General features: G+C 40.6%; 1 protein-coding gene across 22 annotated transcripts in view; it reads right to left on the reverse strand.

Moving 5' to 3' along the window:
- Positions 1–17,676, reverse strand: part of EYA4 (EYA transcriptional coactivator and phosphatase 4) — a 390,196-nt gene that overhangs the window by 62,915 nt on the left and 309,605 nt on the right. For all 22 annotated transcript variants that reach the window (XM_077486829.1, XM_077486826.1, XM_077486831.1 and 19 more), the window contains one exon: positions 12,995–13,131. In XM_077486829.1, coding sequence (XP_077342955.1) covers positions 12,995–13,131 — 137 coding nt within the window. The remainder of the gene's footprint in view (positions 1–12,994; positions 13,132–17,676) is intronic.

Below are 17,676 nucleotides of genomic sequence, written 5' to 3' on the forward strand. Positions count from 1 at the left end.
GAAGAGCTGAGAGTTCAATGGGGTTCATATTACTTTCCAAGTGAACCCAGAGCTTAGTCGTATAGTTATTGAACCAGTCAAGTATGCGAGTAAGCATTGCTGCCTTATGGTGCAACAAAGAATCTGGGGCTCCAGTTCTTCCTTTAGCTTTTGGAAGAGATAAAGTTCTGTATTGAATTCTGGGACGGGCCATATTTCAAATAAATTTCGAGAACAGCTGGTGCAATTTCCGGAAATAGGAGTTAGCTATGTATATAGGGATTGTCTGGAATAAGTAAAAAAACTGGGGAAAAACATCAATTTTCAAGGTGTTCACCCTACCAAGCCAAGAGAGCCGTCTGGACGTGTATGTAGACAGATCGGCTTGAGTTCTAAGGAGTAAGGGTTTAAAATTCTTGGAAAAGAGTTGGGATGCATCCTTCGGTATTTGAATACCAAGGTATCGGATAGAGGTGGAAGGAAAAGTCAGTCAAGAGTCTGTGTAGGTTTGACTTTGGCAGAGAGATATTGAGAATATCTGATTTACTGTAGTTTACTTTAAAATTACTGACTTCCCCAAATCTCTGGAACTCATTATCCTTGAGAATAAGAGGGCTCCCAATCCTATTTGTTGTAAAGACAGATGAAGGAATTGCCAATTCACTCAGTCAAATGCTTTCTCTGTATCAGCTGTTAAAAGGCATAAAGGAATATCGTGGGTTCGGGCTTAGTCGGATAAAGAAGGGTTTTCAGGGTGCTATCCCTTGCTTTCTGGCCACTCACAAATCCCACTTGATCTAAGTGGATCAAACTGGGCAACACCGGTTGTATTCTGTTGGCCAACACTTTAACGAAGATCTTCAAATCAAACCCGATCAGGGATATTGTCCTATAGATTTTGCATAAAGTAGTGTCCTTCTCTGGTTTTGGGATAAGGGATATATGAGCCTCAAGTGTTTGTGGGGGGTACACTGAGCCCTCTGACACAGAGTTGAATACTTTAGTGAAAAAGAAAGGTTACACCCAACAATATATCCAAAAACAAATTGAATCAGTTAAAGTAATGGATAGAAAACAGATCATATGTGTAAATTAAAAAAAACACAACAACTTTCAGAAGCTCCAGCTCTTGTTTTGGACTACATTGTTCAATATAAGGATGTAGAAAAAATATTTAGGAAATACTGGCACATTCTTAAAGGTGATAAACATTTAAAGAGTATTCTACCTGATTGACCTAAATGTGCAACAACACTAAAAGATCTAATTGTTAAGAATGTAGTTGAACCACCCTCTAAGAACCAATTTTAATTTTTCCCTTGCAAAGCTTTCTTTCCATGCAAATATTGTTTTGCAAGCCAACATTCAAAGAAATTTCAAGATAAAAAGAAGGAATTTGAAGCCACCAATACAGGAAGCATTTACCCTATCAGGGACTTCACCAGCTGCTCTTGTAAATTTCAATACGTGGGGAAAACTAAAGGGGCAAGAATTAGACAACATGCACAAAATATTGTTATAGGGTGCCCAAAGCATAGTGTATCTGGACACTTTGCTTTGGCCCAAAACAATGACCCAGCCCATTTATCATTCTGGGGAATAGAGAGATATAATAAATCATGGAGAGGCGATCATAAAGTTAGATCTTTTGAGTCAGAAAGAATCAAAATGGATACATAAGATGAGAATGCTTGTACCTGATGAGTTGAATGTCGATTTTGATCTTAATTGTTTCATCAGTAATTATTAATTTGATTAATTATTTATCTACATGTAAACCACATGTTTCATTTCCAGTGTGCAACATATTTGCAGAAATTACCTGGATTAATTTTCTAAAAAATATCTTTTTGAATATTACCCGTCCATCTCAATAATGTCTGCTATTATATACCCCATTCTAATGAGCACTTTGGAGCTTTTAAGGATTTATGTCCAACTAGTTTCATCAGTACGCCCGATCAACCTACCATGTGGAACCTTATATATATATATATATATATATATATATATATATATTATACATTTTAATTAGCTAAAAAAGATTGGGTCTTAATATTTTAGCGAAACTAATTCTAGCGTGTAAAATTGTTGGATATATAGGCAGCAAATGGCTGGTATGCCGACTTGCATTCAAAAGCCTACTCATTTAATTTCCCTCATAGGTCATCTATAAGTATTATACCCACTTGAGTCAAAATGGACAAGGCCGTATTATTGTAGTTACGTCAATTAGTTTTATTAAAATTACATTAGATGACAATCTTAGGGAAAATGTCCGCCGTCTTGTAGTCTCTATTCAAGGCGATGGGCTTCTTCAAAATAGCGTCAGATACATTTCTTGTCCGGACAATATAAATACAATTATACAACAGCCAATCCGGTCCTCTGAGGAAGTCACATGATATGACATAATGCGTAGGGTGTAACCAGAGCATATCGCGGACCTGAAGTGATGTGCAAGGTGGCGTGAAATGGCGAATGTTTGTCTCTGTTTGGCGCACTTGCTGCTGCTTTCATGTAAGCAGGTATTTTATTTAATATATTTGTTTATTATGGTAATACACTATTGGAGGCTTATTTACCTTACATGTGGCTCGTAATATCGGTTATGAGGGGTGGAACCTTTTGATTCATAATGTCTTGCTGTTGTTCCTGGATGCTTGAAGTGAAACTTACTATTCCCATTGGATTTTTAAAGGAATTTAACCTATGCCCATGAGGTGAGAGTTCTGTGAGCAGATTGGTGTGGTGTCAGCGGTTTTACTCATTGGATAAATTGTCAGGATTTCTGAAACTTCATTTACACTATCTTGAACCACTGGATTTCTTCTACTTATGGACCTTTTTTTGCACTTATTTAACTATATTGTGCCACTACTTTTATGAACATTTATCAAACATTATTTCACTTTATTGCAATAAATTGACAATTTTTGATTGATGATGGATTGTTAGGTTATGCGCAAGATCACTGTAATTTTAAGGGATAGATGTGTCATGGTTGCAGATTTGAGAGCCACAATACAAGCCGTATGGTCATCTTCTGTAGTAGCCGGGGTGGATACAGAGGTCTCCGTTGTTGAAACTCAGTGTTGGATGGCTTGCAATTCTACATGGCGGAGAGAAGGGCTGTGGTCATGGAGCCAGCTGAGCCACTTGAGACTGTAGGTAGTAGCACCACTGGGCCATATTTGATGGAAATGACAGAGGGCATAGCTGGCCTGGTCACAGGGGTAGGAGGGACCACCGGAGGAGCTGAGGGCTCACCTGCAGTGTCCCTGCACATAAGTGTCCCTGCACATAAAGGAGTCCATGTGAACCTGAGGAGGAGGTTTAGGTTTGGCCAGGGTGCGACTGGCCACCAGCTTGTCCTTTCCCGTGTGGGAGTCTAGCGAGGATGTACGGAGTAGGTAGTGCTGGATTGTACCTAGTTGCAGCTCAGCAGAGTCAGCAGGGTGAGAGCTTGAAGATGACATAGAGGTTCCAGGTGACGGTAACTGGGAAAACAGACAGTTAATGTCGGGAGAGCACAGAGCTCAGCAGCCCATGTCTTCAGCCATCCATCATCAGCCAGGAAACATGACATTTAGTAGGGGGCAGGACAGTTGTTACATGCGACTCTGGAGATTGGACTGTGTTCCCTACTTGCCTGCTTTACCATAGAATGTGATGGAGATGTGTTGTAAAACTATGGTGAGGCAGAAAACTGTCAGCTGAGGATTTTTTCTAATTTTGAGGAGGACTACAGGTGGCAGCTGAACCTACTGGGCAACTCTGACAGTGCAGTGACTTGCTTCTGGATTGGGCCACAATCCACCAGGCTGGGGTCGCCCTGGTGGTTAGATGGACCCGGATCAAGCACAGAGGAGATGGGGAGGCCGCTGGGATGTAGCAAGATGGCTGCCACTTACTGTCTAGGTCAGTAAAGTCCCTCAGGCTGGCATGCAGCAGTGGCACAGGGAAGATTGCTGGCTGCGGTTTGCATGCTGGATTACTCTGGTGTGCATGCAGAGAGCCGGGCGTAGAACAGACAGGAAGGCCTGGAGGCAGCGGTGGTGAAGTAGCTGGGTGTAGCAATATGGTTGACACTCCCCGTGCTAAGGACGGAGCCGCGTCAACGGTCCCAGGTGGCGCCCTGGCAGTCTGGGGAACCCTGGGGTCCGTGGAGATAGCAGGGCAGGTCTGTTAGGAGAGAAAAGCCAAAGATGTGCTCCAATCTGAGGGACCAAAAGTAAAAGTGAAATTCTGACTCACCCAGGGACATCCAGATTTCAGTATCAACTCTAATTAGCCCTCTATGAATTATTTGCGCACTCCCTCAGTAAGTACCTCTCATTAGTGACCACCTGTGTCATGGTGGAGACCTCATGTTCTCCCATATAGAGGAGTATAGCTCCCATGGTTCAGAGAAGCAGGATCTCTTAGTCTATGGATAGTGTAGGGCCCACTAATCATGGGGTTCGTTGTCGCAGTAAGTGAGCTTAAGCACCGTATAGCAATATGGTGTGACCAAATCCCCATATTTTTTGATAATGTTTTTTGAAAATGTCTAGGTGTTTTTAAAAAGCCTTGCTGGAGGTAAATGTTAGTTTTGCATGTGTGCGCTGTAATATTTTTGTTCTGTTGCATGGTCTTATGGCAGCACCATCTTTATGCATTTTTTAGGGTGTGCCCCCCAAATATCTTGTTTAACCTAAAATTTGACATTTCTGAACCAGAAATTCCAATGAAGTCAATGGAATTAAGGCAGAAACATCGTTTTAGAGCAATTTTTGGTTCTTTTACTCCATTCTTTTGAGAATCCGAAGGACCAAAAGTAAAAGTGAAATTCTGACTCAACCAGGGACATCCAGATTTCAGTATCAACTCTAATTAGCTCTCTATGAATTATTTGCTTAGCATTGCTTTTTGAAGAACATTGCCTGATGTTGCAGACTTACGCAATGCCTATTTTCAGTAATCACATTGGTCTTTCCACATGCCCCTATCATTTCCGGAAAAATGTTTGAATGGCAGGTAAAGTGTAGATCAAAAGCTCAAAGATATCTGGCACAATGTCTTTTATATATTTGAATCTTCAGTGTAGATGATGCAGCACAATCAGAAACATCAATGACTATTTTGGCTATGTTTAGTTATATATATTACCTTAATACTTTATTAGAATCAAATAAAAAAGTATATTTTCAAGGAGTTATATTTGTTGCCACATGTAAAATTGTTCTCTTTCTGAACCTATAATATTTTCATAGAAGCCTGTGTTAAAAACGTATTCCTTTTTCCAAATCTTGCCTTTCCCAATGTCACCACATGTTATATGATAACTTCTGATAGGGGAAACTGGAAATGTGATTTTGTGTCATTCATCATGCATTACAAACCAAAGCTAATTTAATGTCAAGTAATACAATTATTACATATATATATATATATATATGTAATAATTGTATTACTTTGCATTAAATTAGCTTTGGTTTGTAATGCATGACAAGCTGACCCCACACCCCTTCAACCTCTGCAGCAATGCTGGCAGCACTCATATGTCTATTTCCCAAAGACAACCTCTGGATATGAAGCTGAGCATGTGCACTCAACTTCTTTGGTTGGCCATCGTGAGGTCTGTTCTGAGTGGAACCTGTCCTGTTAAACCGCTGTATGGTCTTAGCCACCATGCTGCAGTTCAGTTTCAGGGGCTTGCAAATCTTCTTATAGCCTAGGCAATCTTTATGTAGAGCAACAATTCATTTTTTTCAGATCATTAGAGAGTTCTTTGCCATGAGGTGCCATGTTGAACTTACAGTGACCAGTATGAGAGAGTGAGAATGATAACACCAAATTTAACACCTGCTTCCCAGTCACACCTGAGACCTTGTAACACTAATGAGTCGCATGACATCAGGGAGGGAAAATGGCTAATTGGGCCCAATTTGGACATTTTCACTTAGAGGTGTACTCACTTTTGTTGCCAGTGGTTTAGACATTAATGGCTGTGTGTTGAGTTATTGTAAGGGGTCAGCAAATTTACACTGTTATACAAACTGTACTCACTTTTGTGAGATACTGTGTATATATATATATATATATATATATATATATATATATATATATATATATATATATATATATATATATATGACACATTTGCCTAAAATTCTTATTTACCATTTTGATTCACTTTACATTTCCCAATAGTAGATAGGCCTGTTTTGTGTTTCCTTTAAACAGGCAAAGGATGGTTTTGGCTAGTTTTCCCTAATGGATAATGTATGGAACTGTTCCCTTGATGCTTTTTGTGTTTACTAAGTCATATTATGGCTTTTGGCAGCCCATTACCTCCAAGTGCATTAACAGTAAGACCATACAGCCGTATGGGATACAGCACTGAGCTCCCGTTTACAGCCCAGTTCACTTTTATTACTTCATTCACAGAAAGGCTTGGAATAGATGTATAGTTTGTTAAAATAGTCTTTCATGGACAACATGCAAAACTGGACCTCATTAATTTGTATATTTTAATAATAATAATAATAATAATAATAATAATAATAATAAAGCAAATATTTGTCTTTTACTTAATTTGTACAAACTCTACACAATTTATCATAGTTAAGTCAGGTTAATTTAGAGTCCATTATGCAATATGAGTTAACAGTATTTAATTCTGCAATTAAAGTTAACACATCAGAGAAATTCTGTATATAAGTTACTGTTGCTGATTTTGTTAAAATGCTACTAGCCAGGCTGTCATGCTGACCCTCTGGCTTCAAGTTCTTCTGAGTCACTGACTTGGACAAATAAAGTGAAAACTCCTTTAGGTATTCATGTTTCAAGTTAGTGACTCACAACATTGGACACAGACGATCAGCATATTTCTTTCATTAAGGGTTTCCATTAAATGTAGATTCCAGACAAATAGCTAAATATAATAAATACATACATGGGAGCATTCTAACTTCTAACGATTTGTAATTCAGTTCTTAAAGTGGTTGTAAACCCTCAAGGTTTTTCATCTCAATGCTGATGTGAATAACTTCCTGTAATGCTGCAGCCCCCCCCCCCCCAGCCCACGTTTTACTTACCTGTACCCCCTCTATCCCTTGCCGGGGATAAGCACACCAGCAAAAGCTTGTGTCTCAGGTCTTGATTGGATGGATTGCTAGCAGGGAAGCCATTGGCTCCTGCTTCTGTCAATCAAATCCAATGACGTGGGCGCTGGGGGGCAGTGCCAAGTCTTGCTTTCTGTGTCAAAAGACGCAGAAGGAGGACTCGGGAGCATGCCCGCATGTGTTTCCTGAAAGGAAAGCGCTTCTCTGACGGGGCACTCTAGAAGAGGAGGAGCTACTAGTGCCACTGAGGGACCCCAGAAAAGAAGAGTTGGGGCCACTCTGTGCAAAACCAACTCCAGAGAGGAGGTAAGTATATGTTTAGTTTTTTTAAAACAGAAGCTTTACAACCCCTTTAAATGTAAACAACTCTCTTACACATCACCTGTATCTCTACTGCAGTTAAGTGCTCCCCACCCCCCGTCTGTAACTGGACAGTGAAATTTGAAGCACCATACTGTTGAGCTCCACTCTCTGTTCCTTTGTAGAACACACTAATACCAAGTAAACTTCAGAAACGTATGCTGCATGGAGGAGGTGGGAGGGTCGCATGGAACCAGCTAACTGCAGCAGGGTCGGGGGGGAGGTAACGTTTTCAGAGTAGATCCACCTTTTAATTTTTTTTGTTGCACTGTCCCAACATTGTTTGAGACATGTTGCTACTATCAAAGTCAAATTGACCTTATTTTTTTCTTAAAATTGTATATTTTATCAGTTTAACCACTTGCCGACCGCCGCACGCCGATGTACGTCGGCAGAATGGCACGGGCAGGCATAAGGGCTTACATGTACGTCCTTGCCTGCCCGCCGGTCGGGGGCCCGATCGGGCCCCCGCCCGGTGCCTGCGGCGGTCGGTATTCGTTCGGGAGCGATCCCGGACGAGGGGACGGCCATTCATTCATGGCCACCCCCTCTCGATCGCTCCCGGCGAATGAAAATGTCCGGTGACATCACTTCCTCTCCTGTAATGTATTCTCTCCTCCGTGTCGGTAGTTTTCGTTCCGGCACCGAGGAGAGAGGTTCGGTGAGTTGCACCAACACACCCCACATACAGTAGAACATGCATTGGTGTCATTTGTGACTGTAGTAACTGTTAGGGCAGTTAGGGTTAGCCCCCTTTAGTTCTAATGTGCCCCCCTAACCCCCCCAATAAAGGTTTAACCCCGTGATCACCCCCCGTCGCCAGTGTCACTAAGGCTGGGTTCACATTGCAGCGGTTTATGAGAACGAATGTGATTCGCACCGCACTGCAGTGCAAATCACATCCGATCTCTGTGCGATTCGAGTTCAGCCATACAGATAGTATGGCTGAATTCGTGTCGCACCCGCTGCACCCGCCGCAAATTCGCACGGGACCCTTTTTTTGGCCCGCAGCAGAATCGGATTGCATGGGTGTTCACACCATGCGATCCGAGTTTGCAGATCGCACTGCGATATGCGAACTGATCTGGGGGTGTCATTAACATTTCACTGACACTCCCAGCAGTTCGCATAGGGCAGTGTGAACTGCCGCCGGGAGGCATGCGATGCGGGAACCCGCCGCGGATTCATGGCGTTCCCGCATCGCTCCAGTGTGAACCCAGCCTAATAAGCGATAGTTTTTCTGATCGCTGTATTAGTGTCACAGGTGACGCTTGTTAGGCAGGTAGGTATTTAGGTTCGCCGCAGCTTTTTATAGCGCCAGGGACCCCCATATACTACCGCATAAAGCCCCCTGATTGCCCCCTAGTTAACCCTTTCACCAGTGATCACCATATAACTGTTACAGGTGACGCTGGTTGGTTAGTTATTTTTTTATAGTTTCAGGGCACCCGCCATTTATTACCTAATAAAGGTTTAACCCCCTGATCACCCGGCGGGTGTCATTTGTGACTGTAATAACTGTTAGGGCAGTTAGGGTTAGCCCCCTTTAGTTCTAAGGTACCCCCCTAACCCCCCCAATAAAGGTTTAACCCCGTGATCACCCCCCGTCGCCAGTGTCACTAAGGCTGGGTTCACATTGCAGCGGTTTATGAGAACGGATGTGATTCGCACCGCACTGCAGTGCAAATCACATCCGATCTCTGTGCGATTCGAGTTCAGCCATACAGATAGTATGGCTGAATTCGTGTCGCACCCGCCGCAAACTCGCACGGGACCCTTTTTTTGGTCCGCAGCAGAATCGGATCGCATGGGTGTTCACACCATGCGATCCGAGTTTGCAGATCGCACTGCGATATGCGAACTGATCTGGGGGTGTCATTAACATTTCACTGACACTCCCAGCAGTTCGCATAGGGCAGTGTGAACTGCCGCCGGGAGGCATGTGATGCGGGAACCCGCCGCGCATTCGTGGCGTTCCCACATCGCTCCAGTGTGAACCCAGCCTAATAAGCGATCGTTTTTCTGATCGCTATATTAGTGTCACAGGTGTTGTTAGGCAGGTAGGTATTTAGGTTCGCCGCAGCTTTTTATAGCGCCAGGGACCCCCATATACTACCGCATAAAGCCCCCTGATTGCCCCCTAGTTAACCCTTTCACCAGTGATCACCATATAACTGTTACAGGTGACGCTGGTTGGTTAGTTATTTTTTTTATAGTTTCAGGGCACCCGCCATTTATTACCTAGTCTCACTAGTGTACCCCTAAATTTAGGGGTGTCTACTTTCCAAAATGGGGTCATTTGGGGGGGGGGTTGTGCCATCTTGGCATTTTATGGCCTTCAAAACTGTAACGCCCTTAGAAAGCCTGAAGGCGGTTCTTGGTTTTCGGGGCCCCGTACGCGGCTAGGCTCCCAAAAAGTCCCACATATGTGGTATCCCCGTACTCAGGAGAAGCAGCAGAATTTATTTTGGGGTGTCATTTCACATATGCCCATAGCATGTGTGAGCAATATATCATTTAGTGACAACTTTGTGAAAAAAAAATAAAAACAAATTAAAGTTTGTAATTTTCCCGCAACTTGTGGCAAAATATAAAATATTCCATGGACTCAAAATGCCTCTCAGCAAATAGCTTGGGGTGTCTACTTTCTAAAATGGGGTCATTTGTGGGGGTTTTGTGCCATCTTGGCATTTTATGGCCTTCAAAACTGTAATAGGTAGTGAGGAGTGAAGTCAAATATTTACGCCCTTAGAAAACCTGAAGGCGGTTCTTGGTTTTCGGGGCCCCGTACGCGGCTAGGCTCCCAAAAAGTCCCACATATGTGGTATCCCCATACTCAGGAGAAGCAGCAGAATTTATTTTGGGGTGTCATTTCACATATGCCCATAGCATGTGTGAGCAATATATCATTTAGTGACAACTTTGTGTAAAAAAAATAAAAAAATAAAAAATTTTTTTTGTCATTATTCATTTGCTTGAGGCAAAAAAATAAAATATTCAATGGGCTCAACATGCCACTTATCAATTTCCTTAGGGTGTCTACTTTCCAAAATGGGGTCATTTGGGGGGGTTTTGTACTGCCCTGCCATTTTAGCACCTCAAGAAATGAGATAGTCGTAAACTAAAAGCTGCGTAAATTCCAGAAAACGTACCTTAGTTTGTAGATGTGACAACTTTTGCGCAAACCAATAAATATACAATTATTGACTTTTTTTTTACCAAAGACATGTGGCTGAATACATTTTGGCCTAAATGTATGACTAAAATTGAGTTTATTGGATTTTTCTAATAACAAAAAGTAGAAAATATTTTTTTTCAAAATTTGCGGTCTTTTTACGTTTATATCGCAAAAAATAAAAATCGCAGAGGCAATCAAATACCATCAAAAGAAAGCTCTATTTGTGGGAAGAAAAGGACGCAAATTTTGTTTGGGTACAACATTGCATGACCGCGCAATTACCAGTTAAAGCAGCGCAGTGCCAAATTGTAAAAAGACCTCTGGTCATTTACCAGCAAAATGGTCCGGTCTGAAGGTGGTTAAACATTTGATATGTTTTCTATTTTGAATAAAAATAAAGGTTTATGAGATTTGAAAATCATTGCCTTCTGTTTTTATGTAGATTTTGCACAGCATACCGTCATTTTTGGAATTGGGGTTGTACATGCAAAGAAGCTGAGTTCTCTTTTAAAGGAAACCATGCATCTGAAAGCATTTTAATATACAGTAATGTATTGTATTTAACATATTTGAAGTATCCTTTTTTGATACATTTTGAAAAGGCACCCTGTACAATTTTTTTATGCAAAACTCTGTATGACCTGAGCTGCAAATTGATTTGAATGAGTTAGCAAATATAAAAAAAAAAAGTTAAACTATAAAAAAATGTAAAATAAAGATGACGAACTCCTTTTTAAAAGAAAATATGGAGGATGCCACTGCTGATCTCTCCATCTGTTAGTTGCTTGGTGCTCGTGCTGATTCACTGGCTTCAAGAGTTTTGACTTTGCTTTGGCTTCACTGGATGCATGCATGCATGACTGCATGAAAAAGCCAGAAAACCAGCATTTTTTTGGAAAAAGGACAAATATGGTAGCCTCCCTATTTCTCTTATTAAAGGTTTATTTTTTAACTTTTTTAAATTTATTTTTAAGTCAGTGACAAATAATACCACTGTTAAAATGTATGACAATATTACATTTCAAGGATAATGCCCAATTTAAGGATAACAAACAATGGTACTATCAGTATATAACATTTGTAATAGAGTTGTTAAAACCAGTTGTTAAAACCAGAAAACAATGTCATTTTGCACAAGTAAACATCAGGAATATGTGTTCCAGCATTGTGAGGTACACATGGGTGTGGCTATGTCTATGAAGATGATTACAGATAGTTCACCACTAATACTGAGAGTGTGCAAAACAAACCTGTTAAACAGGCTGAGATAATGGCCAAGGAAACAAGGGATAATATCTGGGGTTGGCAATCCCAACCTCCTCATGAATTATCTGGACCACTGCTGGTGGCAGTTACAGCCAGAAGCTACTGCAAAAAACCGAGACTATAATGATGTACAGTTCCTGAAAAGAAAGATGAGTCCTAGGGTTCTTTTAAATAATGACCTTGAATAAAGAGGGAATTATCCAGTAAGCTTTGTGCTATGGTGTTGGCTGGAAGGTAATGATGGCATGTATCAGGTCAGACGAAGCCTTGTTTTGCAATGCATTCAAATGGCCCTAGTGTGGGCTATAAGGGGCAGCAAATTTATGGAAATGGTGGTTGACAGTTAGAGAGAATTGGGATAGGTGGCTATAATACAGATCCCCTCCTACTCTGACTGATTAGGAGGGTGTAAGTAAGTAAGACCAGGAAATCAAGTGGTGTAAGTAAGCCAGTTGATTATATTTAACAAAGGCTTCTTTTAAGTGAAGTTCCACACTACATTCAAACTTCCTATTACAGTATTCCCTATGAGAGACATCCCACATATTATATACATATTCATTCAAAGCTCAATATTTCCTTAAAATATAACATTTAGGTACTAGCAATTCAAAAGAGCATTGACTAAAAATAAGTGTACATAAAGGACAATTCCTTCATTTAGTTCATTATAAAAATATAAATGCATACCATGAATAACTGAGCCATTTTCAAAGAATATCCCATGTTTAAGTGAAAACACTCAAGTTGTTTTGGCATTTTGGAACAGCTCTTAAACCTTAACACCAAACTACTCAGTTGCACGTGTAAATCCATATTCAATAGACCCTGGGAAAATAGCCAGTTCTGAGTCTTCATAGCTGAAAATAAACTAGAATTTCCTAAATGTTGGCTACAACAGTCTATGAAAATAAATAGTTTACAACTAAAAAATAAGCTAGCCATTATTCTTGAGCCAGAGAGCAAATACACTGAATACAGGCTGAAATAACTAATCAGGGACAGTTGCTTGACAGGCCTTTGTACACACCTCTGTTCAAACAGAGCAGCTAGCTGCAGCTTCACAAGGGACATTCCAATGTGCTAATAAATGAGTTCTTACCTCCAAATCGCTGTCAGGAGGGGGTGAAGGATTATTTTTTCTGCCTCTTCCTCGGGACTTTGACCCAGCACTTCTACACGTCCTGTCGTCAAGGTCTTTGATAGGTGTTGAGGGACTCTGTACTGCGTCAAAATCCCCTGAAAATATAAGCATAAATTAGAAAAAAAAATCTTAATATACTGGGTGTTACCAGCCAAATCTCCACAACACTAGTAGTAAGTCACCATGTTTAACTTAAACATTATAAATCTTGATTGCCTTTTTAGTATTCATGTTTATATTGAAGAGGTGTTATTAAAGTGGTTTGAGTTTAGCATGTTAACAGTGACTGATATATGTAGATTGATACAAGAATACTTTTTATTGTTTAACCAGTCATATGTATAGTTGTAAGGGCTACAAGAATCTCTCTATGTTCAATTAAACAACATTCCCTTTTCTCAGGGTAAAAAAATAAAAATAAAAAAACTTGATAAATAATTACAGATTTTTGAACATCTTTTCATGCATCTTTATATATTCCTGATACCTGCAAGCAGAGGCATAACCTTGATTTCATATATGTGGGTGGCAAAAGGGGGCACCCGGTACCAGTGCACACTACAGACTACTACAGAGCAAATTTAATATTTTGTATTGAACAGAAATATTTGCTACATTCAAGTCTTTAGAAAATATTTTCTTGCTTTATATACTTTTTACATGGTATGTGATGTGCACTGTATTATGCATAGCACATTTGTTTAAATGTTATTTCTTTGCTTCGCACAGCTACTCCCTCACACATGAAGAACATTTAAAAGATGCACTTGCACTGGAAGCTGCAGATATTGGATATTCTTTTGCACGCAGCAAAGTTGTGTATGAAACCTGAAAGACATAGGGCTCTGAAGCAAAAGTTAAACTGCATCCCTTGCATCTACCAGATCATTTTTTATGTTATGTGCATTTATTAGACTTCTCCTAAGCCCAAGAGCATTGTTTCTGTCTGCTTCTTGGTTGTGTTCTCCAGTAGATAAGATACAGTGTGTTGGGTTATAAATATTTATTCTACCCTGGCCAATCATGAAGGCATCTATGGCAGTGATCTGGACTGGGGAGAATATACATATTTAGAGGGACCATCCAGAAAAAAGCCCTTGCCTCCCAGGCTTCACCTGGAGAGGATATGAGTCCAGAAGTTCTTCCCTCTCAGGATGCTGCCTGGGAAGAATTTACTACAGGGAATTTTGCCAGGAATTTAGGCTGGCCAGTGTTGATGACTGGAGACTGGCTTCCTGCATACAGCGTCTTCATAGGAGTATGCTATTTAGAAGAATGCCCAGGAGACTGTAGGGGAAATGTTGCTGGAAGGACAATGAATGGAGACCTCATTACTCAGCTTTTGAGGTACCTGTGATTATTCATCTAAAGTTAGAGGGCAAATTCCTATTTGGAGGCTATGTCTAGGGCCACCGATGCAAGTATTCAAAGGATCAAATGGAATTTGGAGGGTTGCTACTGTTAAATCTTGAATCAACATTGACTGAACAAATTAGAGCAAATTAGAGCCACCAGCCATTTTTGTTGCTATATAAGTCTGACATATGTTTGCTGTTCTTTGGGTACCCTGTACCCCTTACCATCTATCCCTAGACAAATGAGGTTGTATTTTTTCTGCTACTGGAGGGTCATTAAATGCCTGGGTGCAGCTACCACTACCAGCAAGACCCAAACACACCATTAAACCATGTGCCCCCTGGGCACTTAAACCCCCTTCGTAACCAGACCAATTTTTTAGCTTTCAGTCATGTAACACTGTACCCATATGAAATCGTTGTCCCATTTTTACACAAATAGAGCTTTATTTTGGGGGTATTTAATCCCCATTGGGTTTTTTTATTTTTTGCGCTATAAATGAATGTTATAAAATTTAGCAAATTAGTAATTTCCCTTCATAAATTTTAGCCAAAATGTATACTGCTACAAATCTTTGATAAAAATAACCCAAATCAGTGTATATTATTTGGTCTTTGTGAAAGTTACAAAGTCTACAAGCTATGGTGCCAATCACTGAAAACTGATCACACCTGAAGTACTGATGGCCTGTCTCATTTCTTGAGAAACTAACAAGCCAGGACAGTATAAATACCACCCAAATTACCCCTTTTTGGAAAGTGGACATTCCAACGTATTTAGTAAGAGGCATGGTGAGTTTTTTTTAAGTTGTTCTTTTTTCCCCACAATTCTTTGCAATTTTTTTTTATTTTTTTACAAAATTGTCATATTAAGAGGTTATCCCATGGCACATGCATACTTGCAACTACACCCCAAAATACATTCTACTACTCCTCCTGAGTATGGCGATACCACATGTGTGAGACTTTTTTACAGCTAGGCCACAAACAGAGGCCCAACATTCAGGGAGCACCATCCCAATTTCCTTTGTGATTAATAAAGTATTCTGTACAATGAGTCTTTTGAACATTTTCAACATCAATACATTTTTTGGAAAATGTGGAAAGAAAATGCGCTATAAATGAAAAAAGACCAAACATTTTGTAAAAAATGCATTTTTTTTTCATTTCTATTATACAATTTAGCAAATTTGTAATTTTTCTTCATAAATTTTAGCCAAAATTTATACTGCTACAAATCTTTGGTAAAAATAACCCAAATCAGTGTATATTATTTGGTCTTTGTGAAAGTTACATAGTCTACATGCTTTGGTGCCAATCACTGAAAATTGATCACACCTGAAGTACTGATGGCCTGTCTCATTTCTTGAGACACTAACAAGCCAGGACAGTATAAATACCCCCCAAATGACCCCTTTTTTTAAAGTGGACATTGCAAAGTATTTAGTAAGAGGCATGGTGAGTTTTTTTTAAGTTGTATTTTTTTCCCACAATTCTTTTTTTTTTTTTTTTACAAAATTGTTATAATAAGAGGTTATCTCTCTCACATGGCACTTGCATACTTGCAACTACACCCCAAAATACATTCTACTACTCCTCCTGAGTATGGCGATACCACATGTGTGAGACTTTTTCACAGCTTGGCCACATACAGAGGCCCAGCATCCAGGGAGCACCATCCCAATTCCCTTTGGGATTAATAAAGTATTCTGTATAATGAGTCTTTTGATCATTTTCAACATTAACAATGTTTTTGGAAAATGTGGAAAGAAAATGAAAACGCATTTTTTTTACACAAAGTTGTTCATGTATAAGATATTTCTAACACATAGCATGTACATAGCAAAAATGACACCAAAAAATTCATTCTGCTACTCCTCCTGAGTATAGCGATACCATGTGTGAGACTTTTATGCAGCCTGGCCATATACATAGGCCCAACATGTGGGAAGCACCATCAGGTGTTCTAGGGGCATAAAATTCAAATCTAATTTGACTACCTATTACACTTTTGTGAGGCACTGTAGTGGCACTGATGAGCACTGATGTGACACAGATGAGAACTGATGAGACATGGATGAGCACTAATGTGGCATGGACATTTCATGGATGAGTACTGATGTGGCACGGATGAGCACTGATGTAGCATGGAAGTGGCACGGATGAGCACTGATGTGGCAGGGATGATCTCTGATGTGGAATGGATGTGGCACGGATGATCGCTGATGTGGCATGGATGTGGCATTGATGAGTACTGATGTGGCATGGATGCTGCACGGATGATCACTGATGTGGCATGGATGAGCACTGATGATCATTGATGTGGCACAGATGAGCACTGATGCGGCATGGATGAGCACTGATGTGGCATGGAAGTGGCATGTATGAGCACTGGTGTGGCATAGATCTAGTACAGATGAGCACCTATTTGGCATGGATGAGGCACGGATGAGCACTGATATGGCATGGATGGGACATGGATGAGCATGAATGAGCCATGGATGGGGATGGATGAGCCATGGATGGGGATGGATCAGCCTGAATGAGCCATGGATAGGGATGGATGAGCCAGAATGAGGATGGATGAGCCATGGATGGAGATGGACGAGCCAAAATGAGGATGGGTGAGCCATGGATGGGGATGGATGAGCCATAATGAGGATGGATGAGCCATGAATGGGGGTGGATCAGCACTGTGTGGACTTCAGATCCAGAACATAAGGACTGCTGCACCAGCTCCCTCCTATCTCACACACTGTATAAGTATGAGGAGAGGCGAGGAACTGAACTGGACATGCTCCGGTTTGTTGACAAGTGATTGTTCCGTCAGTTTGCAGCACACAATATTTACAAGCGCCTGAGGATATGCTTGTACTATGAGTTCTTTCCTTGGATTACTGTAAATGACAGAATTTGACACATTGCTCGTAAGAACCATCACTTTTCTGCTACCTGTTATCACCTAATAATGTCAGTATGCATAGGATTTTGGTACAAGTTTCCCTTAAAAAAGGATACCACCCAACAGTCCCAAAATTTGCCAGGACCATCCAGAGATTTTATTCAAATCCTGGCATCCCAGCGAATCAAGGCTGAATCCTGGAGTCCAGTAGCGCTGGAGCAAGTTCTGGTACTGAGCTACAATAACTTACCTGTCGGGGGCATGCTGAGTGACAGATATAGACCTTGGGGGGCTCACGGCAAGTTCTGGGGCCCCTCAACATAGAAATTAAGTTAAATGACAAATAAAAAACTTAACTATAATGAATGCTAAACAGCATTTGT

Source organism: Lithobates pipiens, unplaced genomic scaffold (assembly GCF_037356315.1).
Source record: "Lithobates pipiens isolate NorthernLeopardFrog02 unplaced genomic scaffold, aLitPip1_a1.2 Scaffold_18, whole genome shotgun sequence".
NCBI lineage: Eukaryota > Metazoa > Chordata > Amphibia > Anura > Ranidae > Lithobates > Lithobates pipiens.